This window comes from Melanostigma gelatinosum, assembly GCF_949748355.1.
Source record: "Melanostigma gelatinosum genome assembly, chromosome: 14".
Classification (NCBI taxonomy): Eukaryota; Metazoa; Chordata; class Actinopteri; order Perciformes; family Zoarcidae; genus Melanostigma; species Melanostigma gelatinosum.
This window is the reverse complement of record NC_136647.1, coordinates 22,539,401-22,566,808: the sequence shown is the minus strand read 5'-3', so window position 1 is coordinate 22,566,808 and position 27,408 is coordinate 22,539,401. Positions and strand designations below refer to the sequence as shown.

General features: G+C 50.0%; 1 protein-coding gene across 2 annotated transcripts; it reads left to right on the top strand.

Moving 5' to 3' along the window:
• Positions 1–27,408, top strand: robo4 (roundabout, axon guidance receptor, homolog 4). Of its 2 annotated transcripts, none has more exons than XM_079284231.1 (19): positions 1–124; positions 2,599–2,922; positions 12,339–12,496; positions 12,929–13,049; positions 13,176–13,314; positions 13,430–13,557; positions 15,463–15,578; positions 15,665–15,896; positions 15,991–16,112; positions 16,234–16,405; positions 16,515–16,712; positions 18,203–18,245; positions 18,481–18,593; positions 19,284–19,607; positions 19,853–19,957; positions 20,108–20,243; positions 21,402–21,629; positions 21,811–22,142; positions 26,933–27,408. In XM_079284231.1, exons 1-19 carry the CDS (start codon positions 67–69, stop codon positions 27,121–27,123), a joined length of 3,240 nt encoding a protein of 1,079 aa, XP_079140357.1. In that variant the 5' UTR covers positions 1–66; the 3' UTR covers positions 27,124–27,408. The 2 variants fall into 2 exon arrangements, with proteins under 2 accessions (XP_079140357.1, XP_079140356.1); XM_079284230.1 differs by having other exon boundaries at positions 21,808–22,142.

The following is a 27,408-nucleotide window of genomic DNA, read 5'->3' as shown; positions in this document are numbered from 1 at the left end:
CGTCATAAAACGCTATTTACCAGCGGGTTCCTGAAGTATCTCTGAGTGTTACCTTCACTGTCAGTGATGAGCAGCGGTTTTTTCAGCATCGTGTTGGCATCAATGTTCAGTCTTCTCCTGTCAGGTAAGAAGCCCACGTTTGACATTTGGAATCATTCATGTGTTAACTTACAGCACGACATGAGCAGACAGGTGCGACAGATACAAAGCTGGACTCAGTCCCTCACTGGCACGCTTCATGTGCTCGTTTAACATCCCTGAGTTAAAGACATCTACCCAGTAGACATTAGGCTTCTTCTTGATTCTACTTCCGTGAAGTGTCTTCAAATGGTGCTGATGGTATACTTACCTTAAATAATAGAATTAGGCTCTAAAGCCCTATTTATCCTATGTATAGCTGCTGTGTCTTCAGCACCACAACGCCATCTGTACTGGTGATGCTAAACCTCCTTCTCCTCTTTGAATAGTAGCCGGTACATATATGGTTCATACACTCCTGTACATTATCCAAGGAGAACTAAACCAGTGACAGCAGCTTTCACTCCCATTGCAAACACACAATAAGATAAATTACACCGTTAAAGTTTCATTTGCCAAATAATGAGAGATAGTCCAACTTGCCAATGAGCCAACATCAGAAGCCCTCTCTGCTAACCCTCCAGGTAAAGTCATGTGTTACGTCATCTCCGACCAATCATTTCTCTCTTATTGACTCATCTGAGATCATTTCCTCAATTGATTGATTCATCGTTTGCTGTAAAATGTCAGAAAATAGTGAAACAAATGTTCATCACAAGTCCAAGTTGATATATTCATATGAAACATAACTTTGAGGACTGCACTACAGTAAGCTCTTTATTGTAACGGGTGTTTTGGCTGCATCTTCTTTGCCCCTCTTTACTCGGGGACAGTGGGCTTAAACAGGCTGCTGTTGGCTGTCATCTGAAGGGGTTTCCAGCAGTGAGGGTTCAACTCAGATACTTCCAGCCTCAGTGGCTGTTTTAGCATGAAGTTACTGCAACTTGTTTTTTAAGATTGTTCTTTTACTTTGTCAATGGTGAAATTCCACTTATGGAGCGTATTTAGTTCTGTTGCGGATATGCTGTTGATGGGGGAGTTCCAGTTTGCTTTTGTTCAGGGTCGATGTTCCCGAGACCCTCCAGCTTCCTCTCCTGTCAGGAAGCTGATCGCAGTCTCCCCGTTTCCCTTCACTGTGGTCATCCAACTCCACGGGAAGTTCAAACAATGGCATTCCACTGCTGCAAATAGACATTGTTTGCTGGTAGCGATGGCTAACATGTGTTTGTTGTGGGAGTTGTAGAGAGTTTAGATGAACTCAGATGTGGGGGTGCATAGTGCTTCAGGTGTGGCTCTTTCTATACAGGAACAAAATAAGGAGCTCCAATTGACACAGTGTGTTTTGTGAATTTGTATCAGTGGCGGTAATGACACATGTGATGGCTTAGCCCACACCTATGGGGGTCCGTATCATATTCACGGCATTGAGGCTCTATTTTACAATCCTTTTGAAGTTATAGAAAGCCTAAAAGTCTGAACATCATTGGCAGAAACACGATGGTTGCCAGAGGAAGAGAAATCCTCCTTTAGAGCCGTTATCCTGTTTGATATTTGAATGTTCTCAAACTGTCTTCATCATCCTGAACCCAGGAGACAACAGGTGTTGAGGATGACTCCTTTTCACTCCCGTCACCTTCAAAGTCGCCTGATGTTACTATTTTGAAGTTGCATAACAATTTGGCGTGAACAGATTACTAATCTTGAAATCTTCACCTGTCCTGCGAGTGTTTCGCCGAGCAGTTAGAGAGACTGAGGGGAAATGACACCAAGCTGAAGGTATCATCGTAAAAGTCTGCCAGTCGTTCACTGAGTTCTAGCACCGCAGCAAGCCGTAGCATCCACAACACAGACATGATCACAACCAGTTCATAGCAGTGACCTGTTTGTGTTTTTATGTAAATGAATGTGCTATCAGGAGAGAGGAAGTTGGATCCCAGCTCCACTTATTTCTGTCATGGTGGAACAATCATGCTGTCCTTTCTTTAAGGCCAGCTTGCTGTATTTCTGCTGCTTTCTCTGCTCTTCTAATTATTGGGCGATAATTCAACATGCTCATATATCTTCTTTCAATGGACTCGTATCGTGATATATCCTAGAAAAGCCTCGTGTAGTTACATCACTCTATTGTCTCAATGTTAGTACTCTGTATTTGTGTGCATGCATGTAAACGTAGTCACTGTATAGCTGGAAATATATTTACATTTTTACTTCATAATTTCACTTGAAACTGTTCTGTTCATTTTGCACTAAAGTTGTTAATTCATTGAGATACTCAGTACTTTTTGTTAAGTATTTAACTCACACAGGAGAACACAGAAACATCTTTAGCATGTGTTTATTCCATACAGACAGAAAAGCGGCTGTATTAACATGCTGTATATCGTTCTCTTGATATAAACTGCCATATCGCCCAGCCTTATGCTAAATGACCTTATGCTAAAGCAGCTTGTCTCTGCTCTGCTGCTGAACATACCGTGGATGCTGTTAACAGTCTCTACAAAATCTCTGTGTGGTCCTCAGGTTCCAGAGTTCATGGACAGGAGTCGCCGCCCCGCATCGTCCACCACCCAGCTGACGTGGTGGTGAAAGTGGGGAATCCCGCCACGCTCTCCTGCCGGGCGGACGGCAGCCCCACGCCAACCATCGAGTGGCTGAGGAACGGACGGCCTCTGGAGACGGGGGGAGACGGACAGCTGCAGCCCATCGTCTTATCGGAGGGGAGCATCTTCTTCCTGAGCGTGGGAGGGGGCAGGAGAGGTCAGGCGCACGAGGGCGTCTACACCTGCGTGGCCAGGAGCAGTGCAGGCACGGCCACCAGCCGCAACGCATCGCTGTACATCGCAGGTGAGACCGCGGCCCCTACCTGACCGCCGCAGACCTCTGGGTCCTCTCATTGTTGGACTGTTCAAGTATGTGTGATTGAACTAGTTAGCAACCGAATGCTCCGTAACTATTTGTGTTTTGTCTCTGAGGAGCTCGTGTCCACCTTTAGCCACAACATGGAGCCAATCGTTTTCATGCTCAGCTTCAAACAATGCACCATCTGCATGAAGTCGTACACTGACATCAGTGATCTAATCCTTTTTACAATCCACAGCGAGAGAAGATGTACCTTCATCATTAACATGACTATAAAACAACATTGTTTCTGGCTGCACACCAGATAGTTGAGGAAACCGTCTCATTCTAAACTCACCAACAGGTGGACGACAGCATCACATGCTATACTGCTCATTCACCTGAAGTTGAAGGGCAAACTCACCACCTTCATGTGGACGTCCAGTCAGTCTTCATTATATATGTAGTCGATTGATGCATTCGATTCCTCAGTGCTGCTGTATTGACCCAGAAAGCTGAGTTCTCCTGCTTCTAGAGCAGTGCCTACATGTACCAGGATGCACTGCACACGAGCTTCTGACACCCGGTGGTCCCCGCCAGCCGTGTCCTCTTCCACAGGTCATGCAGCCTCAGCCGCTCCGCTGCATCTCTGTGGCCGTATATTCTGTCTGAAATATAATACGGCTGAATATCTGAGTCAGCCAAAGCTCTGTAACAAGTATCCTCATCCAAAACGTCTTCTGACCTCATATTGTGGAATGATATTATCACTGTTGGAGACGTAGCCCGTTTGCAATACAAGCAGGAGGGTACCTTCTGTAACCATGTGTCTCTTCCCTTGTTCTTGCTCTCATAAACAACAAATAACTCAACACACAGGAAAGTTGAATCCCTAATTCCTGTGAGAGGAGACGGATGGGAGATGCAGGCCTGGCCAACACACACACACACACACACACACACACACACACACACACACACACCCACAAACACACCCACACACACCCACACCCACGCACACACAAACACACCCACACACACCCACACCCACGCACACACAAACACACCCACACCCACACACACACACACACACCCACACGCACACAAACACACCCACGCACACACACACACACACCCCCACCCACAAACACACGCACACAAACACACACAAACACACCCACACAAACACACACACACCCACGCGCACACAAACACACCCACGCCCACACGCAAACACAAACACACACACCCCCACCCACACACACACACAAACACACGCACACAAACACACACACACACCCACACACGCACACAAACACACACACCCCCACACACACACACACACCCACACACACACACAAACACCCACACCCACAAACACCCACACCCACACGCACACGCACACAACCACACCCACACAGAAACACACACACACGCCCACACGCACACACAAACACACACACCCCCACCCACACACACACACGCACACAAACACACATACCCCCACACACACACACCCACACACACACCCCCACACACACACAAACACACAAACACCCACGCCCACACGCGAGGAGGGCTGATGAAGATGTATGTGGTGGCGGAGGCAGAAAGGGAGCTGTGCTGCAATATGAATGTGTGCTGGGCAGCTGACTGACCTGAGGCCGTCACTGTTTACTCCTCTGGATCCTAGTGGTCCTAGTTTCTTTAATTCTATCTCGAAAGGACTTTTCCACATGTGGATGTAGTGTTGGCTGTTTCTACCCATTTTCTTCTTCTTTTGTAGGAGAAAGGAAAGCTCGTCCCTCCGATGCTTTCACTTGCCTGAGTGTAAACCGGCTCTAACGGCTGTTTAACTGCCTGCCTTTAGTAATGAGTAAAGCCACTCCATCACAGTGATGCCACTTGAGCCTGCTGCATGCACACTGCACACTACACAAGTACAAAGTTGTGCTTTAGTTTGGTGATGGTGTGTTACAGTCCTCATTCAGGATGCATGCAGATGAGTGGTAGAGAGACATGATCCCTGAACACTGCTCTAAACATAGTGATTGTAATATGTAACTCAGTCTAATATTTATGTCATAAACAGCAGGCAGACATGTACAAATATTGCTAAGAGGTAATCATTTCATTACATTTATTGACATCTAGTTTACACTATGATGTGCACATTATTGGAATATGCTGCAGCCATATTCTAGTTTATTGACAATAATTCACCAAATAAAAACAGGCCGAAGTTTATTAACGTGACCCTTGTGTTTTGATGACATTGGCTTCACATTGTTTGGCTTCTCACAAACACTGCTGCATTATGGGTAAAACAATAATCATAACAAAGTCAGCCATTATATATATAAACTTTACTAAACCCAATATGTAGAAAAGTATTGACTTGGTAACTCTTCCTTTTGTCACAAACAGCTTGCAGGTGAAGGTGCCGAAGATATAAAGGACCATTACGGATATTTATCACACCAAAAACGCACATATTTTATGTTTCATGCTACATGGTCTGCACATGAACAAAGCTTCTTTTTTTATATGTTGTCCTACATAGAGAAGTTATTGTTTGGGGTCAGTTAGACTACAGAGAGGTCTCACCCCCTGATCAACAAACTGTTCAGATTCACCCATAACATGAAGACAGATGTGGGTTTTGGGAGGAGCAGTCAACATCAGTCCCAGACACGCAGCATGAGAACATCATGTTTAAAGATGAGCTTTCTGAAAGCCTCATCTTCTGAAACATGTCCTCAGTTGGAATTCATGTTTAGAGTGTGAAGTATCAAGGTGATTAGAGTGTTAAGTATGTGTTCGAGCTGTTAGAGGGCTGGGATCTCCAGGACACGTGCATGTTTCTGACATCCGTGAGACAAACTCACGACTGAAGGCTCTGGAGATGAATATGTGTTTATGGGACATTGTTAGTCTTCATGTTTGTTTCCTGTGCGCCCAGCTGATGGTTAGACACCTAATTTGAGATGTTTGCAAAAAATTCCCCTGACAGTTCAGAGTACAGTGTCCATGGCTGTTGATGGGAGAAGACCCTCTAAAGTTACTGAAACCTTGATGTAACTGTCTCAGTTTAATACTGAGGACCCTACATGACCTCCATGAGGAAACAAGACCATCGGAGAGAAGGTTATGCCTGCCCTCGGGTCTGATTGCCCTCAAAAGACAATCAGACCAGCAGAGACCGGTCCACCGTGGACAGACCCAGATCCTCCAGCAGAGACCGGTCAGACCCAGATCCTCCAGCAGAGACCGGTCCACTGTGGACAGACCCAGGTCCTCCAGCAGAGACCGGTCCACCGTAGACAGACCCAGATCCTCCAGCAGAGACCGGTCCACTGTGGACAGACCCAGATCCTCCAGCAGAGACCGGTTCACTGTGGACAGACCCAGATCCTCCAGCAGAGACCGGTCAGACCCAGATCCTCCAGCAGAGACCGGTCCACTGTGGACAGACCCAGGTCCTCCAGCAGAGACCGGTCCACCGTAGACAGACCCAGATCCTCCAGCAGAGACCGGTCCACCGTGGACAGACCCAGATCCTCCAGCAGAGACCGGTCCACCGTGGACAGACCCAGATCCTCCAGCAGAGGCCGGTCCACCGTGGACACACCCAGATCCTCCAGCAGAGACCGGTCCACCGTGAACACACCCAGATCCTCCAGCAGAGACCGGTCCACCGTGGACACACCCAGATCCTCCAGCAGAGACCGGCCCACCGTGAACACACCCAGATCCTCCAGCAGAGACCGGTCCACCGTGGACAGACCCAGATCCTCCAGCAGAGACCGGTCCACCGTGGACAGACCCAGATCCTCCAGCAGAGACCGGTCCGCCGTGAACACACACAGATCCTCAAGCAGAGACCGGTCCACCGTGAACACACCCAGATCCTCCAGCAGAGACCGGTCCACCGTGAACACACCCAGATCCTCCAGCAGAGACCGGTCCACCGTGGACAGACCCAGATCCTCCAGCAGAGACCGGTCCACCGTGAACACACCCAGATCCTCCAGCAGAGACCGGTCCACCGTGGACAGACCCAGATCCTCCAGCAGAGACCGGTCCACCGTGAACACACCCAGATCCTCCAGCAGAGACCGGTCCACCGTGAACACACCCAGATCCTCCAGCAGAGACCGGTCCACCGTGGACAGACCCAGATCCTCCAGCAGAGACCGGTCCACCGTGAACCCACCCAGATCCTCCAGCAGAGACCGGTCCACCGTGGACAGACCCAGATCCTCCAGCAGAGACCGGTCCACCGTGAACACACCCAGATCCTCCAGCAGAGACCGGTCCACCGTGAACACACCCAGATCCTCCAGCAGAGACCGGTCCACCGTGAACACACCCAGATCCTCCAGCAGAGACCGGTCCACCATGGATAGACCCAGATCCTCCAGCAGAGACCGGTCCACCGTGGACAGACCCAGATCCTCCAGCAGCGACCGGTCCACCGTGAACACACCCAGATCCTCCAGCAGAGACCGGCCCACCGTGGACAGACCCAGATCCTCCAGCAGAGACCGGCCCACCGTGGATAGACCCAGATCCTCCAGCAGAGACCGGTCCACCGTGGACGGACTCAGATCCTCCAGCAGAGGCCGGTCCACCGTGGACGGACTCAGACCCTCCAGCAGAGACCGGTCCACCGTGGACAGACCCAGATCCTCCAGCAGAGACCGGTCCACCGTGGACAGACCCAGATCCTCCAGCAGAGACCGGTCCACCGTGGACAGACCCAGATCCTCCAGCAGAGACCGGTCCACCGTGGACAGACCCTGATCCTCCAGCAGAGACCGGTCAGACCCAGATCCTCCAGCAGAGACCGGTCCACTGTGGACAGACCCAGATCCTCCAGCAGAGACCGGTCCACCGTGGACACACCCAGATCCTCCAGCAGAGACCGGTCCACCGTAGACAGACCCAGATCCTCCAGCAGAGACCGGTCCACTGTGGACAGACCCAGGTCCTCCAGCAGAGACCGGTCCACCGTAGACAGACCCAGATCCTCCAGCAGAGACCGGTCCACCGTAGACAGACCCAGATCCTCCAGCAGAGACCGGTCCACCGTAGACAGACCCAGATCCTCCAGCAGAGACCGGTCCACCGTGGACAGACCCAGATCCTCCAGCAGAGACCGGTCCACCGTGAACACACCCAGATCCTCCAGCAGAGACCGGTCCACCGTGGACAGACCCAGATCCTCCAGCAGAGGCCGGTCCACCGTGGACACACCCAGATCCTCCAGCAGAGACCGGTCCACCGTGGACAGACCCAGATCCTCCAGCAGAGACCGGTCCACCGTGGACAGACCCAGATCCTCCAGCAGAGACCGGTCCACCGTGAACACACCCAGATCCTCCAGCAGAGACCGGTCCACCGTGGACAGACCCAGATCCTCCAGCAGAGACCGGTCCACCGTGGACAGACCCAGATCCTCCAGCAGAGACCGGTCCACCGTGAACACACACAGATCCTCCAGCAGAGACCGGTCCACCGTGGACAGACCCAGATCCTCCAGCAGAGGCCGGTCCACCGTGGACACACCCAGATCCTCCAGCAGAGACCGGTCCACCGTAGACAGACCCAGATCCTCCAGCAGAGACCGGTCCACCGTGAACACACCCAGATCCTCCAGCAGAGACCGGTCCACCGTGAACACACCCAGATCCTCCAGCAGAGACCGGTCCACCGTGGACGGACTCAGATCCTCCAGCAGAGACCGGTCCACCGTGGACGGACTCAGATCCTCCAGCAGAGACCGGTCCACCGTGGACGGACCCAGATCCTCCAGCAGAGACCGGTCCACCGTGGACGGACTCAGATCCTCCAGCAGAGACCGGTCCACCGTGGATAGACCCAGATCCTCCAGCAGAGACCGGTCCACCGTGGACACACCCAGATCCTCCAGCAGAGACCGGCCCACCGTGGACAGACCCAGATCCTCCAGCAGAGACCGGTCCACCGTGGACGGACTCAGATCCTCCAGCAGAGACCGGTCCACCGTGGATAGACCCAGATCCTCCAGCAGAGACCGGTCCACCGTGGACAGACCCAGATCCTCCAGCAGCGACCGGTCCACCGTGAACACACCCAGATCCTCCAGCAGAGACCGGTCCACCGTGAACACACCCAGATCCTCCAGCAGAGACCGGTCCACCGTGGACACACCCAGATCCTCCAGCAGAGACCGGTCCACCGTGAACACACCCAGATCCTCCAGCAGAGACCGGTCCACCGTGGACAGACCCAGATCCTCCAGCAGAGACCGGTCCACCGTGGACAGACCCAGATCCTCCAGCAGAGACCGGTCCGCCGTGAACACACACAGATCCTCAAGCAGAGACCGGTCCACCGTGAACACACCCAGATCCTCCAGCAGAGACCGGTCCACCGTGAACACACCCAGATCCTCCAGCAGAGACCGGTCCACCGTGGACAGACCCAGATCCTCCAGCAGAGACCGGTCCACCGTGAACACACCCAGATCCTCCAGCAGAGACCGGTCCACCGTGGACAGACCCAGATCCTCCAGCAGAGACCGGTCCACCGTGAACACACCCAGATCCTCCAGCAGAGACCGGTCCACCGTGAACACACCCAGATCCTCCAGCAGAGACCGGTCCACCGTGGACAGACCCAGATCCTCCAGCAGAGACCGGTCCACCGTGAACCCACCCAGATCCTCCAGCAGAGACCGGTCCACCGTGGACAGACCCAGATCCTCCAGCAGAGACCGGTCCACCGTGAACACACCCAGATCCTCCAGCAGAGACCAGTCCACCGTGAACACACCCAGATCCTCCAGCAGAGACCGGTCCACCGTGAACACACCCAGATCCTCCAGCAGAGACCGGTCCACCATGGATAGACCCAGATCCTCCAGCAGAGACCGGTCCACCGTGGACGGACTCAGATCCTCCAGCAGAGGCCGGTCCACCGTGGACGGACTCAGACCCTCCAGCAGAGACCGGTCCACCGTGAACACACCCAGATCCTCCAGCAGCGACCGGTCCACCGTGAACACACCCAGATCCTCCAGCAGAGACCGGCCCACCGTGGACGGACTCAGATCCTCCAGCAGAGACCGGTCCACCGTGAACACACCCAGATCCTCCAGCAGCGACCGGTCCACCGTGAACACACCCAGATCCTCCAGCAGAGACCGGCCCACCGTGGACAGACCCAGATCCTCCAGCAGAGACCGGCCCACCGTGGATAGACCCAGATCCTCCAGCAGAGACCGGTCCACCGTGGACGGACTCAGATCCTCCAGCAGAGGCCGGTCCACCGTGGACGGACTCAGACCCTCCAGCAGAGACCGGTCCACCGTGGACAGACCCAGATCCTCCAGCAGAGACCGGTCCACCGTGGACAGACCCAGATCCTCCAGCAGAGACCGGTCCACCGTGGACAGACCCTGATCCTCCAGCAGAGACCGGTCAGACCCAGATCCTCCAGCAGAGACCGGTCCACTGTGGACAGACCCAGATCCTCCAGCAGAGACCGGTCCACCGTGGACAGACCCAGATCCTCCAGCAGAGACCGGTCCACCGTGGACACACGCAGATCCTCCAGCAGAGACCGGTCCACCGTAGACAGACCCAGATCCTCCAGCAGAGACCGGTCCACTGTGGACAGACCCAGGTCCTCCAGCAGAGACCGGTCCACCGTAGACAGACCCAGATCCTCCAGCAGAGACCGGTCCACCGTAGACAGACCCAGATCCTCCAGCAGAGACCGGTCCACCGTAGACAGACCCAGATCCTCCAGCAGAGACCGGTCCACCGTGGACAGACCCAGATCCTCCAGCAGAGACCGGTCCACCGTGAACACACCCAGATCCTCCAGCAGAGACCGGTCCACCGTGGACAGACCCAGATCCTCCAGCAGAGGCCGGTCCACCGTGGACACACCCAGATCCTCCAGCAGAGACCGGTCCACCGTGGACAGACCCAGATCCTCCAGCAGAGACCGGTCCACCGTGGACAGACCCAGATCCTCCAGCAGAGACCGGTCCACCGTGAACACACCCAGATCCTCCAGCAGAGACCGGTCCACCGTGGACAGACCCAGATCCTCCAGCAGAGACCGGTCCACCGTGGACAGACCCAGATCCTCCAGCAGAGACCGGTCCACCGTGAACACACACAGATCCTCCAGCAGAGACCGGTCCACCGTGGACAGACCCAGATCCTCCAGCAGAGGCCGGTCCACCGTGGACACACCCAGATCCTCCAGCAGAGACCGGTCCACCGTAGACAGACCCAGATCCTCCAGCAGAGACCGGTCCACCGTGAACACACCCAGATCCTCCAGCAGAGACCGGTCCACCGTGGACGGACTCAGATCCTCCAGCAGAGACCGGTCCACCGTGGACGGACTCAGATCCTCCAGCAGAGACCGGTCCACCGTGGACGGACTCAGATCCTCCAGCAGAGACCGGTCCACCGTGGACGGACCCAGATCCTCCAGCAGAGACCGGTCCACCGTGGACGGACTCAGATCCTCCAGCAGAGACCGGTCCACCGTGGATAGACCCAGATCCTCCAGCAGAGACCGGTCCACCGTGGACACACCCAGATCCTCCAGCAGAGACCGGCCCACCGTGGACAGACCCAGATCCTCCAGCAGAGACCGGTCCACCGTGGACGGACTCAGATCCTCCAGCAGAGACCGGTCCACCGTGGATAGACCCAGATCCTCCAGCAGAGACCGGTCCACCGTGGACAGACCCAGATCCTCCAGCAGCGACCGGTCCACCGTGAACACACCCAGATCCTCCAGCAGAGACCGGTCCACCGTGGACAGACCCAGATCCTCCAGCAGAGACCGGTCCACCGTGGACACACCCAGATCCTCCAGCAGAGACCGGCCCACCGTGGACAGACCCAGATCCTCCAGCAGAGACCGGTCCACCGTGGACGGACTCAGATCCTCCAGCAGAGACCGGTCCACCGTGGACGGACTCAGATCCTCCAGCAGAGACCGGTCCACCGTGGACGGACCCAGATCCTCCAGCAGAGACCGGTCCACCGTGGACGGACCCAGATTCAGCAGTCGGAGCTCCAGCGGGAGGTGGAGAGCTCAGTTCCAGGCAGCAGTGGCTCCTCCTCTGATCAGGAGCAGAGCTTCTGCTCTCTCCTCCTCCAGTCTGAGAGCCAACACCGACATCAAGCTTCTGAAGGCCCGTGCTGTATTGCTGGGCCCGCTGGAGGGAAGGGAGGCACGGGAGAACCAGGACTGAACCGAGGAGACTGTCAGACCCTGCTGCACTAAAATGAGAGATTTTTCAAAGGGAAGCTGGTGCTCAGAGGCACTACCGCTTTGTCCACAGGGAGCGCCAAAATCAACACAAAGTGATGTTTGTGTGGTCTGACCCCGGTCTGTTGTTGCAGTGTTGCAGGAGGAGTTCAGTTTGCAGCCCAGTGATGTGGAGGTGGCAGAGGGGGAGGTGGCTGTGTTAAGCTGTGGCCCCCCAATGGGACACCCTGAACCGAATGTCATCTGGAAGAAGAATGGCTTGCCCATCAACAACACTGACCACCACTACACAGTAAGCCCTCAGCCCTAGCATGCATGTGAAGGCAGTTTTACATTGTGTCTGAATTAGACAGACCGTTTGAAGTAAGACGTCCAGCCTTGTAACATTTCTACACTGCACTAGTCTGAGCTGAGTCTGTAAGAGCAATGTGAAGGCAGCAGCAGCAGCTAAACAATGCACACGTCAAGAGCACGGTTATCAATTTGTCACTTAATTATCAACTCTTATTCACTTCAACAACGTGTCCGTAGTTTAGTGGATCTAAATCTGTCAGAGATGCAGGACATGGAACTTTATGGACTGATGTGGTTCTTTAAAATCCACCACATAACTGTTTGATATTTTAATCAGAATAGAAACTGTAACAATGTTTAAATATTGTCACGGTCATACACCAGTACCTAGTCAGACGTGTGTGTCTCTGCTCCTGTGTCTGCACTGTAGGAGCTGAGTGGGAGGCTCATCATCGCCCCTGCAGAGAAGACCCACTCTGGTGCTTATGTGTGCGTGGCCAGCAACACCGGGGGAGTGAGGGAGAGCAGGGCGGCTCGGCTCTCTGTGCTGGGTGAGCCCACCTTCCCATAGCTGCTTATTAGTACTGCTCTAACAATATCACCGTGGACCCCAGCTCCATGTTCACACGACAGCACAGTGCGGTACAGTAGAAAGTTTCTCTTCTCGTCCACTGCAGCCAAGCCGGTGTTGGTGCTGAAGCCAGAAAATGTGTCCGTGAAGACGGGGGAGTCTGCCCAGTTCTACTGCCAGGCTAAAGGTGACCCCCCGCCTGCTGTGGTCTGGAGCAGAGAGCAGGGGCCACTGCCCAACGGCAGGTACTTCAGAAATACACACTCCAATCATAGAGGGAACTTGAGTGAATGTTGTTTGATGTGATATATGTTTGCATTCAGGGGAAATGGGGAAACTAACTGCTCTATGTGTGTTTAGATATCTTGTAAACCCAGACCACACTCTCCAGATCCACTATGTGACAGCCCAGGATGCTGGGAAGTACACCTGCACTGCTGTCAATGATGCAGGTGTGGTCACTGCCAGCGCACAGCTCCTAGTTGAAGGTGAGGTGATGTCTGAAAGAGCAGAATCACTGACTGCTTCTCAGTTCACAGTTTTGTTGCCTGCCGGCCGACTCAGGGCCTGTTAATGCTGTTTGTGGTCCATCCTGGAAGAAGAAGTTGGACAGGAGGCTCTCATCTGTCTGTTTACACGTTCACTAATATGAAGGTGTTATTGGAGCACCAGAGACAGTGGAGTTTGTAGTCGCACGTGTGTATCAGTCGATTTGAAGTCACAGAGTAGAATGTTTTAGGAGTTCTGTAATTCTTCATTGCAGGTGCACAAATCCTGTTCTACAAATCACGAACTAAGAAACTCACACGTTCACATTGTTGCTCCAGTTACTGCAGTGAATATTGTGCAAAACATAGATACACAAATAACAAGTTGTCAAGTTACTGCTGACTATTCATTCCATGTCAGGTGTTCTGCTCCAACAATACCGTCATACAAAACACTGCAAGTTGTGGTTCAGCAAATGAAATGTCAGCTGTTTGGGGTTAATAAGAGGTTAAGAGCCATTCACGAGGCTGGATTCATGCTAATGTTGTCAACCAGATATTAACATTGTCCAGAGACAGCGCGCTGCGCCCAGAGACCGCGCGCTGCGTCCAGAGCCGGCGCGCTGCGTCCAGAGCCGGCGCGCTGCGTCCAGAGCCGGCGCGCTGCGTCCAGAGGCCGCGCGCTGCGTCCAGAGGCCGCGCGCTGCGTCCAGAGCCGGCGCGCTGCGTCCAGAGGCCGCGCGCTGCGTCCAGAGGCCGCGCGCTGCGTCCAGAGGCCGCGCGCTGCGTCCAGAGGCCGCGCGCTGCGTCCAGAGCCGGCGCGCTGCGTCCAGAGGCCGCGCGCTGCGTCCAGAGGCCGCGCGCTGCGTCCAGAGGCCACGTGTAATCTGATTCATATTGTTTGTTCGAAGGGAACCTTATAAACTTATAAACTCATTTAGTTTGAGTAAGTGTGAAAAACGTTACTTACCTGCATAAAAGCGAAAAACTGCCGCACACCGTCCGTTTACAGCATTTCATTCGTGTTACACATTATAACAGTTCCATATATCTACACCAGACCCAGGTACAAACTTTGTCCAAACCAACTATAAATGACTTTTATAGCTTTTTTAAAATGAAATCACAGTGATCCATTATGAGTATGACTTATTTTCTCTCCTGTGTTTCTGATTTTTCTGGTGCCAGGATCATCTTTTTAGGTTCCTTCATTTTCTTTTTCATCTGTGGAAACAAGTGAAAATAAAGCCTTGCCAGGTCGTGTTTGTCATGTGTTTTCATGTGTTTTGTTGTTTAATACTCATTTGGGCCACAAGAGGCTGAAGTGCAGCACTACCCGTGTTCTAAACAGGACTAACAGCGTTCATCTTTTCTTCCAGGTGAGGTTGAATGGGGTCGGGGTGCACTTCAGCCTCTTGTGCCCTAATGAGTAGTACAACAATCACTGAAACTTGTCTTGGCAATACCTTTTCTTTTGCCACCTTATTTCCACAAATAAAGAAATGTTCAGGAACTTTTATCCTGATTGTCCTGGCAAAAACAACATTCTCACCTGTTCTGAAGTCATAAACAGGAGACAGTTCATTTTGCAGCCTATGCAATCAAGTCATTCAAAATAAAAAATGCATTACTCATTATCGCCTTACAAGAATGAAGCCGAGGTTGCCTCAGTCCAGACCTTAGAATCCTCCAACTCCATCGAGTCTTAGTGGACGGAAACGAGTTGACAGTTCTGTCTGATATTTAGGAGACACAACACCAACATGTTGCTCAGTGACGCAGTCGTTGCCAACATTGTCATCTGGAGAGCGAGTTACAACCATCACATCTGCTTTAAATAGTTTTTGTGAGTTCTCTTGTTGTTTACAAACCTGTCCTGTCCTTTTAAAACCCTTGTGTTTCCAGAGGCTACCAGCAGTAAACAGAGAGACCTCCACAAAGAGCTGTCAGCCTTGCGAGTTGCTCTGGAAAACGTCACCATCGTGACCCCTGGGTCTAACATATCGCGAGTACAATGGAAGGTAAGGGCAATCTGATTCAGATCGTTTCAGAGACGGCGTGAATATTTCAGGCGTATGATCCATGTGGTGTTTCCTCTTCCTCTCAGCTCCAGTCCCTCCTAGCCCAGCCTCACTACCTCGACGGCTTTGAGGTGCTCTATCGCTCTCTGCTGCCCGCCAGCTCCGACTGGGCAGCGAAGAAGGTGGCTCTGCCCAGCTTCCAGGCTCCTGTGGGCCCCTTGAAGAGGGGCTACAAGTACGAGTTCAAAGTTCGTCCCTATGGCAGCAGCCTGTATGGGAGGGAGAGCAACACCCGGCACCTCAGAGTCCCAGAGACAGGTGAGAAATGATCCGATTTAGGAGTATTTGTGTTTCCTGGACTGTACAGCCATGTTGAGAGGATAACAGCGAACTCCTCCTCCTCTTCATGCAGTGCCCAGTGCCTCTCCACTGGCTGTGTCCATAACAGTGAGCCATGAGCAGAATAACACCATCCATTTGAGCTGGGGGCCTCCTCCTCATGAAACCCACAACGGGATCATACAGGGATACCAGGTAATCACTGGAGAACACTTCCTGACACTATGTAGCATCAGCCTCTACAGAGTGGAAACATAATCCCAAGATGCTGCCTTTGTGCACCAGCTGTAGCACTTCATGCACTCTGTTTCTCCAGGTGTTTTGTGTGGAGTCTGAGGAGCAGCAGTACCAAAACTGGACAGTGGACAGCGGCCAACACGACCTCGAAATCTCCACCCTCAAACCAGGGAGACGGTATTGGATCACCATTGCAGCCGTCAACGGGGCTGGAGTGGGAATGCTGAGCGACCCTCATGGATTTGTCATCAGTGAGCAAAGCGACACACGCTAAAACTTAGCTGTTCATTTCTGTGTGTAATCAAAACCACATCACGGAGGAGCAGTTATAATATCTGATGTCATCTGTTTGCCTCTTAGACCCACAAATTGGCGGTCCCCCTGAGTCAGACGGCCAAACACGGGATCTGTCCCAGGTCCTGGCCCTGCTTCAGGACCCGGTGTTGATCGGCAGCATCGGCGCCCTCCTGTGGTGTGTTCTGATGGTGTCGGCTGTCTACCTCTTCAGACGCCACAGCAGGACAGGCCACCTGATGCCAGGACATGGCAGGGCTAAAGGTGCACAAAGCTCAAAACAGTCTCACTTCCACCTGCAGGACTTTCAGTCTGTGATTTCATCATGAACAAAGATGACTAAAGGGCTGTTCTATGTATTTATTCAGGCACTGTACAACTTTGAGGTATTTGTACGTCACTTGAGTATTTCCATTTTATGCTTCTTAATCCTCCACATCTCAGAGGGATGTAGTTTTTACTGTCCTACATCTCAGAGGTACATGTTGTAGTTTTTACTGTACTAAATCTCAGAGGGATGTAGTTTTTACTGTACTACATCTCAGAGGGATGTAGTTTTTACTGTACTACATCTCAGAGGGATGTACTTTTTACTGTACTACATCTCAGAGGGATGTAGTTTTTACTGTACTACATCTCAGAGGGTTGTACTTTTTACTGTACTACATCTCAGAGGGTTGTACTTTTTACTGTACTACATCTCAGAGGGATGTAGTTTTTACTGTCCTACATCTCAGAGGTACATGTTGTAGTTTTTACTGTACTAAATCTCAGAGGGATGTAGTTTTTACTGTACTACATCTCAGAGGGATGTAGTTTTTACTGTACTACATCTCAGAGGGATGTACTTTTTACTGTACTACATCTCAGAGGGATGTAGTTTTTACTGTACTACATCTCAGAGGGTTGTACTTTTTACTGTACTACATCTCAGAGGGTTGTACTTTTTACTGTACTACATCTCAGAGGGATGTAGTTTTTACTGTACTACATCTCAGAGGGTTGTACTTTTTACTGTACTACATCTCAGAGGGTTGTACTTTTTACTGTACTACATCTCAGAGGGTTGTACTTTTTACTGTACTACATCTCAGAGGGATGTAGTTTTTACTGTACTACATCTCAGAGGGATGTAGTTTTTACTGTACTACATCTCAGAGGGATGTAGTTTTTACTGTACTACATCTCAGAGGGATGTAGTTTTTACTGTACTACATCTCAGAGGGATGTAGTTTTTACTGTACTACATCTCAGAGGGATGTAGTTTTTACTGTACTGCATCTCAGAGGTACATGTTGTAGTTTTTACTGTACTACATCTCAGAGGTACATGCTGTACTTTTTACTGTACTACATCTCAGAGGTACATGTTGTACTTTTTACTGTACTACATCTCAGAGGTACATGTTGTAGTTTTTACTGTACTACATCTCAGAGGTACATGTTGTAGTTTTTACTGTACTGCATCTCAGAGGTACATGTTGTACTTTTTACTGTACTACATCTCAGAGGTACATGTTGTACTTTTCCTTTCGATTCCAGCAGGCAGTTTGCGGTGCTGCTGCCCCTCTGCTTTGTGACTTTGTGAACATAGGCGGCTCCTCAGTATCTTTCTATAAAGTTAGGGAGGGCTCATCCAGCTCTACAGTTTCACTTCTCATACTGTAAGAACCTTTTGCTCGAGCAGGTAAATGATATGAATACTCTCTCCACAGCTGTGTATAATCTTTAATACTTTGTATGTTTGTCTTTTAGGTTTGCGCAGACTAGCCGGTGAAGATCTCATCATAAAACACAGGTAACGTGCACAGAATTGTCAGAGCTTGGTGATGATGTGATCACACTGAAGTCATGTGAATAAGTCCAAAACCGCCAAAGTGTGGTTTAATGAAAGGATCATGACTTTGTGAAGTACGGTAGAAGCAGTGATCTATTCAGATTGAAGGACTCTACTCCTACGTAGTTTCACTCGAGACGATGCTAAAGCATGATGAAACCTCTCGAATCCTTTCCCTGTGCTGCCTCCTCTTCAGGATGGCGGCTCCAGACTCCCCTTGGATCTCTGGAGGCTGGAGACCTGCCTTCCACCAGAAGTATCAGGACCTCTGGGCCCACGGTCAGAAACATCCAGGACTCAGGGGCACCAGTGAGTACCGATTGCCACACTGAGCTTGTCTATTTGTCTGAGCTGGAGTTGGAGGCTCCTGGAAGGGTGCTTTCACATCTCACTGGTTTGGTTTGGTTCAGCTGAACTCTGTTTAACTGCTGAGGTTGGTTTGATGTGGAAGGTGTCAAATAAAAGGATGCTGTCAGTCGGCTGCCAGGTGGATGCCTCGTGTTTGGGGAGTGAAATGTTGTGATGGTTTTTGATTTTTGCATGAATTCAAAAGCCTAATTATTATTATTAAATCCATCTGCTTTATCGTCGGTGGTTCATTTGGTAACCATGGTAGCTCCAGTGCAGTTGAAACAGAAGTGTGTAGAGCTTGTGTGCTCCTCAGCTAACTTTAGCGGTGACTCATTTAACAGTATGTGAATCATAGCGGCCACACGGTGACTATCCTCTCCTTTTCTTATGCTCATCACTGTTTATGATACATGATGTCCAGTGGCTGTCTCCACTCATATTATACTCATAACCGGTATTTGCTGGTTAGTAATAAGCCAATGTGAACAAGAAACGGACCAGAACCAAAAGGCAACAATGTGTCTTTTTGTTTCCAAATGAGCTGAACTAGAGTTGTGAAAGACCCCATGTCAGTTTACCGATGATATTTCATCAGTCCTGATGAATATGCTCTGGAGTGTCAGTATATACTCCTCTGTGTTTCGTCAGGCCTCCCGGCCCCCTGGAAGGACTCTGGCCGCGTGGACTCGTCCGTCCCCATTGTGACCGACAGCTGTGGCGTTTACGGCACTTTCTACGTGGACCTGATGGGCAGCGGCCTCAAGACCTTCAACAGTCCCGGGTGTCGCCCCAAGATGCCTCACGGTCCGCCCCATCAGCAAGGAGCCGAGACCATCCAGATATTCCCTCAGCCTGTCGCCAAGACCCCGCCCCTCGGGAGCCGGGAGGCTCTGCCGTGGAAACAGGCCATACGGCCACAGCCCAAGATGGGCGTGCTGAGGGAGTCGTGGGAAAAAAGCCACAGCAAGCAAGGTGAAGAGTGGTGGATAGAATGTGATGTAGATACCATGAAGAAGAAAGAAGAAACCATTTTTATTGTCATATACATATACACATACACGGAATTTGACTTCTGCATTTGACCCATCCCTGTATATAGGGAGCAGTTCTGGCTAACCTGTCAGACATTGCTGATGCTTTGGTTTGAATATTTGACAATGTGTCGACATAGAATGTTGGGTAATGCGTTCTGGATTAACTTATTTGTTTCCCCACAGAGTTGCATGCAGTGAACAGCGTCCCCATAGTGCCGACCAGGAGCCAGGCTCGTCCATCCAGACTCTACAAACAGAGACTCAGTCACGGCCCATCAGGCCGGCACGGTACGACACTCCATGCGTTGTCATTGTTGTCCATAAGTAAATCAGCTAGAAATTGTACTGTAACACACATTTGAAATAATAGTTATTGGTTGCAGGTAATTAGTAAGTGTTTCTTATTAATATTTCTGCCTGTCCTATGTTTTTGTCCAGAGTGTGATCAAGTTACTGGCTGTCCTCGCCTGCTGCATTACTCTGCATCATTACACCTGGTGGACATGCTGCCCCCCCCACCACCAATGCCCATGGAGGATGCCACGGACACACACAGCCTCACCTCAGATGAAGGGTAAGAGTCACACACACACACACACACACACACACACACACACACACACACACACACACACAGGTCAGACTGGGTGGTGGAGGGTGGGAAATAGGCACCACTACATTTCTAGGGTACCATGAAGAGGTAGTGTGATGTTAGGGGACAGGACTCAGGGTAAATCAGATTCATCGATGCTTTGTTGAGGCTTATGTCAAACACAGCCATGCCTATCTATCTATCAGTGCAGTTGAGTCAATGTTATTCGAAACGAGGCTTCCTGCTGTACATCCTCTCCTTCTGGAGATCGACCCCTTCCTTTGAGTATGTTGTTGTCCTGTTGAGAGGTCCAAGAAATGGCCACACTTTAGTGGAAACACCCAAGATGGAAAAAAAGCGATAAAGATGTTGTTTGTAGGAACACAGAAAACATAGGATGTTTCCGTAAGATTCTTTATATTTCGTGGAGACAGATGAGTAAAAGCCGTTTGTGTCTCAGTACCAGCTGAGGAAACGAGAAAGCGCCAAACAAAAGAGTGTCAGGACGTCCAAATCATTGAAGAGTTTAAGATATCAGCAGTGATGTCGTCACTGGTAACACCTGGGGTTGTTGTTGATACATTTATCTTTATGAAGAATTTAAAACGTGCTTTGTCCAAGAGCAGTTCACTTTTCATATGAACCAATGCAGTACCGGGAAATGGATTTTATAAATATAGAAACTGGAATTTAAAATGTATCATTTTGAAACAGATTGACCCTAAAGTTATTATTGATCCCGCCATTGACAGCAGTTCAGCTGTCAGGTGCAGAATTGTAGAGTTGTTATGTTCCATCTCATCATAGTCTGACTGTATCAGGATACAAGCACACCATCTGCTCCGTGGTCTGGTTTGGAGTTGTTGCTGATGTGCGTATTGACCTCTAGCTGTACAGTTTCCTATTATTGATGTATTCCTTGTCAAATGAAGGAAGGAGATCCCTGCTATTCAACAACAGTTCAGTGTGTTACCTACAGGAATGTCCCGACTCAGCCTCTCAGTCAGTGATGTACGACTACTTACAGTCAACGTTTTTAGATGTAGAGGTGTTTTGCATGATGTGGAACAAAGACAACTCTGAGGCTCTGTCTGACTGAGAGGACATGTCTTACACGCCCATCTCTCGGTTGTCCCTCAGCTCCAGTCGTTCTACGAAGCTCACAGGGGACATGGGCTCTCTGCAGTCAGTGTGTGCTGCGTCAGGCTGCCGCGGGCAGCAGCGAGCCACCGACCACGGCTGCCCCTCCTACAGCCACCTGTCTGCTACGTCCTATTCCACGTCAGTGGATGGAGAACAGGGCGGCACGCTGACGGCACAGGAAGCCGCCCAGTACCTGGAGCTCAGCCCGAAGCCTGAGCGATGCAGGTAAAGATGCAGCACAGCTGCTGGTCCTAGTTGCTTCTGATCCCAGCTCACTTCTCTTGTGTCTGAGAAGAAACAACAGTTATTGTGTAGATGTCAACATTAATGCAACCATTGGTCTTTTCCATGCCAGTGTAATTGATAGCGCATATCTTCATGTGATCATGCCTCTCTCTGTCAGCAGTGCCTTGCATGAGCAGCACCTCTCCCCCACCCTGGGCTACATCTGTGGGCCAGTCCGCTCCGGTCAGCAGTACGCTGACCCGGCCACCGGTGAGCCGGAGTTCCCGCCGATAGGCTTGCGACGCCCCCGCCTCCGGAGCACGCCCTCCTCCTGCTACAGCGAATGGGACAGCTCGCTGTGGAACACCTGGAGCTCCGTCACGGACAGCAACATGGCCAGCGCTCGCACCAGCTTCGTCAGCTCGGTGGACAGCTGCTACACCAACGACAGCGCACACTTCGCCCGCCTGCTGGCTGCGGCGGCGGAGACCACGAGTGGAGCCTCTCTGTCAGGTAAGCAGAGGAGGAAGATGCTCTTTACAAATACTTCCTCAACAGGTTCTCTTCAGTCTGGATAAACAGGACGGTGTGTGTTGGCTCGAGTCAAAACAAACTACAGTGTGTGTGTTCATGGGGATGAAGGAACATGTCATCCAGTGCTTCAGTGTGCTTATTGTGTTGTTAATGGGGCTCTATGGCTCAGAGGAAGAAGGTATGTCAGGCTTGCTACTCTCCAGACTTCTCCTTTAAGACCGTGGTTGTGCTTTTCTACCGTCATGTGCAGAAGATGCTTGTTTTTCAGCCTCTTTACTGTAAATATTTCCATTTTTTTCTCTGTTTTACATCATAATAAAGTGAATGTCTTTGGGTTTTGGACAATACGAGACATTTAAAGACATGGACTCGGACTTGGAGCAACTGGGATTAATTGATTAACCTAGAAAATAATGGTCAGATGATTCAATCATGAAAACAAGCCTCCGTTGCAGCTTTAGTGTTATTTGAATGTGTCAAAAACAATGACGAAAACATCAGAAGAGAGTGGCTAGTGGCAGAGGGTCCTGGCCTGTTGTGTTGCTGCATTCCGCCACTAGATGGGCCCCTCTGTCTGTGGAGGACCAAGATGGAGCCTCATCAGCAGAGTAGGGAGGAGCAGACAGGAAATCTGTTGGTTAGTTTTGAGCGTTTTCATCATGGCAGGGGTGTCAAACTCATCTCCACTCTGGGCCACATCAGCATCACGGCCCCTCAAAGGGCCGGTTGTAACTGTAAGACTGTAAAACTAACTTCTCCTAACATATTGTCAAATAACTCTCTGCATTTGATTATTGTTTATTCAAGTGTAAACATATTGTACATGCAGTTCTATAAATGAAAAATGATATTTAAACACATTTCTGTTATTATAACATAAATCATTTTAATTGAGGGTTAAGAAACCCACATGACTCTATCAAAGATCAAACTATTAAAGAAAATCACAAAGACAAATATTAACTTTGTTCAAAGCTGTTTGTGTCACCTCTCTGCATCACTAATGTTCCTCCCTGTCGTCGTCCTGTGCATGCAGCTACATCCAAGAGCTGCTCACTGAGAGTCAGGTCTGATGAACATGATAGATGATGTATCCGTGTTGTCTGTGCTTTCATCAGCAGTTCATTAGAAACACAAGTACCTGCTCGTCTCTTAGCTGCTGTGTTGTTAGATTGCTGCTAGTTCATGAACTCGGTCTGCGATGGTGTTTCTTCACAAACTGACATTTGTAAAAGTCTGTATCTGGTCGGAGCTCTGCTCACATACCTTCAGCATGCACTGGGCTGTAGCTGTGTAAATATATTCTGCTGTGATTGCAGTCTGCCTTTTAATTCTTGGACAGTTTGATGTTTTTCTTGGAGGCTAAATTTAGCTCCGTGTTTGGTGTCAAAATGCCGACGTGAATTGTATCCTTCATCACCGACACGCCTCATAACACAGAAGACAGACCCGTTGTTCTCCTTGAAGCACAAACATGTATTCACTTTCACATCTTTCATTACATTTTCTTCCCTCTGCATCAATTTTTCTCTTCGTGGACATTTTGGGATTATTTGTGGATCTTTTTCAATCGTTGGAAAACCTCTTTACGGGCTGTTGCCTCTCCTGTCCACCTGTTGTGATAGTTTTAATGTCGGTACACAGACAACATGCTATCTCATCATTTCAACTTTCTATCTCATCATTTCGACCATGGGGATACTTTTATTTTCAAGTCTAACTTTTACTTATTTTTCCAAAAAAAAAAATAATAATAACAATAATAATTATATTTTATTTTTTCTTTGCTGGCGGATTCGCGGGTCACATAAAATGCCGTGGCGGGCCGGATTCGGCCCGCAGGCCTTGAGTTTGACACATGTGATCTAAGGTGTCACCAGGCAATTACTTAAGACCTTTCACCAAATTGAACCTCCAGATGAGTCCCCCCCCCATCACTCACTCTGCTCTCCATCTGCAGGCAGCGTTCAGCTTTTACCTCCACTTCCCAAAACTCTCCCTTTTGGCTGTCCTGTGCCTCCGCTGTCCTTCACACATACAGACGTGCGATGTGAAAAGCTCCTGAGTGCAGCTGTCTGCAGGTGATAATGCAGTCTCACAATGGCTGATGTTGAGCTCATGACTCAGATCAGGTCACACCGACCTCCTAATGGCAACTCTCTACCCAGAGCTGGAGCAATCTTTCCTCTTTCAGATCTGGAGACTGTGTGTGAGGGTTCTCCGATCAGGAGATTGGGGTCGATCACCAATCACTGGAAGACCTATCGGCCGATACCATCACTTTCTATTCATAGTAAAGCATCATTTATTCATTGAACTACTCTTAACATTGTATGTTAAGTATTACAATTAAAAGACGAGAAAGCATCATGAACTAACAACTGTTTATTCATTGGCAGGCAACATGTGCGACATTGTCAACTCTCTCTTCAGCAGAACCTCTGGTGCTGCTGGTGTAGTGGCTAGCACTGTCACCACGCAGCTAGAGGTTTGATCCCCGGCTCCGTCCTTCTGTGTGGAGTTTGCATGTTCTCCCCATTGCCAGCGTGGGTTCTCTCCGGGTTCTCCGGCTTAGGTTAGGTTAATTGTTGACTCTAAAATTGCCCGTAGGCGTGAATGGTTGTCTGTCTATGTGTGTCGGCCCTGTTGCCCATTGCCTTCACCTAGGGCTGGGCGATATGGCCTAAAAAAAAAATCTCCGATTTTTTTACAAAAAATCCGATTCACGATTTTAAATCGATTTTTTCCCCCAAAAAATTTTGCAGATGACAGAAGCTGTTGAAAACAATTTTTTATTTTATTTTGTGATGATTTTTCCTCGTAGGTTGATAAAAATAAAGTGCAAACAAAACCTGAACATTGTAGAAAGGTGCCTGTAGTATACAAAAAGTATTTGGTCACTCTTTTGTTTCCCTGAATCATTTAAATATAAAATTAAATTAAACATAACATTAAATGGCATTAAATAGTAGCCTTCCATTGTAAACAACTGTCTGTGCAAATGTAACTTTTTACAGTAAGCTTTAACTGAATACACTGATACAAACACAACATGAAATAAAATGTATGTGACCCTTTAACGTTCACATTTTCAAAAGTGCAACATCTGATCTAACATCAACATAACATATTTTGCACAGTAAATAAGTGCATGTAAACAAAATCAAGTGCATTCACAACATAACCAACAGTATTAAACAGTAAACATTAAACAGTAGTGCATGTTTTTCCTAAATCGCAGAGTCCAGTTGTCATTGATGTAATGCACCGTTAAACTTAGATAAGGCTGCATCACTCTGCTGGACCACAGGTCAGTTGTTGCGGAGTAGAACGACATCCCCTCCAGCTCCGCAGAGATCCTTTGGCGTGTACTATTGTACAGCCGAGGCAAGGCAACGTCAGAAAAGTGTTTACGGCTTGGTAGCACGTACCTGGGGTCCAAAGCTTTGAGAAGGTGAATAAACCCCGGCTTTTCCACGGTGTATATGGGCACCATATCTTTTGCGATATACATCGCGACTGCATCCGTGATGGCTTTCCACCGGGCACTCTTCTTCTCATGCGGAGTACAGCTGGTGAATGTCTCCAAAATGCTGGGTTGTTGTTGTGAGGTGGTCGCGGCGGCGGCGGCGGCGCTTGTGCTCCCGTCCTGCTGCCTCAGGGCGCAACATTTCTCCCACTCGGCGGCATGCCTCTGTTTGAGGTGCTGCATTAAATTTGTTGTGCTGCTTGATTTTGTGGCAACAGCTTTTAGACAGACCTTACATCGTGGTTCTGTTTGTTCTGTGTCAGATGACACGAACCCGAACCATTTCCAGACCACCGAAGACACATTCTTCCCTCTCTTAAAAACGAGAGGTTCACTGCTGGCCGCCATTGTTCTCGTTTGTAAACAATGCGCGCGCACTCTAGTACGGGAACCCCACGTGGGGGAGGGGTGGGGGCGATTTTCTCGATTTTCAATAAAACACATCGCCTTAAAGCACACATTCGAATTAATCGATTAAATCGATTTATCGCCCAGCCCTACCTTCACCCAATGTCAGCTGGGATGGAACACGTGTGGAACATGAACAGAACTACTCAGCGTAGAGACACTGCTTGATGTCTGTGTCATCCACAGCTGGGACTCTCTAGAGTCTCATACTCCTTGACGTGACTCACCTTCAAATGTCTGATGAGATCCGTGCTGGAGACATTTTTCGGTTGCTTTCTTCCACAGAACCTGCAAATGTATTGTCTTCTTCAGACACCAGGTAGAACCTCCAGACCTGTGAAGACATATTAGCGGCACGCAGAGAAATCGTCTTGAGCGTCTGCCGTCATTTTGGTTCTTCTGATCGGCATTCATAGAGACCACGATGAATATGAGCCGATTGATCTTATGCATCAAATCAAGAATTAAATCTGTGTCACCACATCGGGATGTGTACAAACTGCTGTCTATTTCTATTCTTATTGAACACAAGGAGCTTTGTCAGCAAGGGAACAATACAGCTAAATATTCAGCTTTACATTGAACGAGCCGTGTGCTTGTGTACAGACCTGCCTGGAGGGTTAAGAGCAATCATATGAAACCAGTGCAGTGCAGAACGTGCTTGTTTCAGAGCGGGACACATTGAGTGTGCGGAGCCTCTTTAGCTTGAATCCTTCACCTTAGAATAAACTATCACCTTCTCCACAGGCAGAGAGGTTTCTGTTCCAATACGATGCCTCCACTCCATATTGAAATGCATGTCACACGTCGTTCCCTCCTCTTCTGTGTTCAGACTTCTCCCCGCCAGCCTCCCCCCTCAGCGCGTCTTATCCGGCATTCTGCACGGAGAGCGACTTGTTCGGCGAGCTGGAGCCGGTTCCTGCGTGGGACTGGAGCTCGGCCTGGGTGGAGGAGATGGAGGCTCGGTGCAGAGCCCAGTATCCTGGCAGGAACGGCAGACCCTTCGACGCTGAGGGACTCTGAAAGATACAACATGGCTGAAACACCTCACAGCAACGGCCAGCCAGACGGACAGACACGACTCTGGCTGACTTGATTTCCCAGTCAAGAATAAATACATATCTGGATTTGAAATATAGTTGGAGCCAGCTCCGTGATGTTTAAGACACGCTGCTTGTAGACATCTGTAATAGTTTCCCCAATTTACCTCAGGCCAATCCAGATAACTCCTCCTCTCCGTATCCTCTCTGCTCATAAGAGAACAGCGTAATGAGAGACTTCCCTCTGGATGTTTTCACTGTGTTTAAA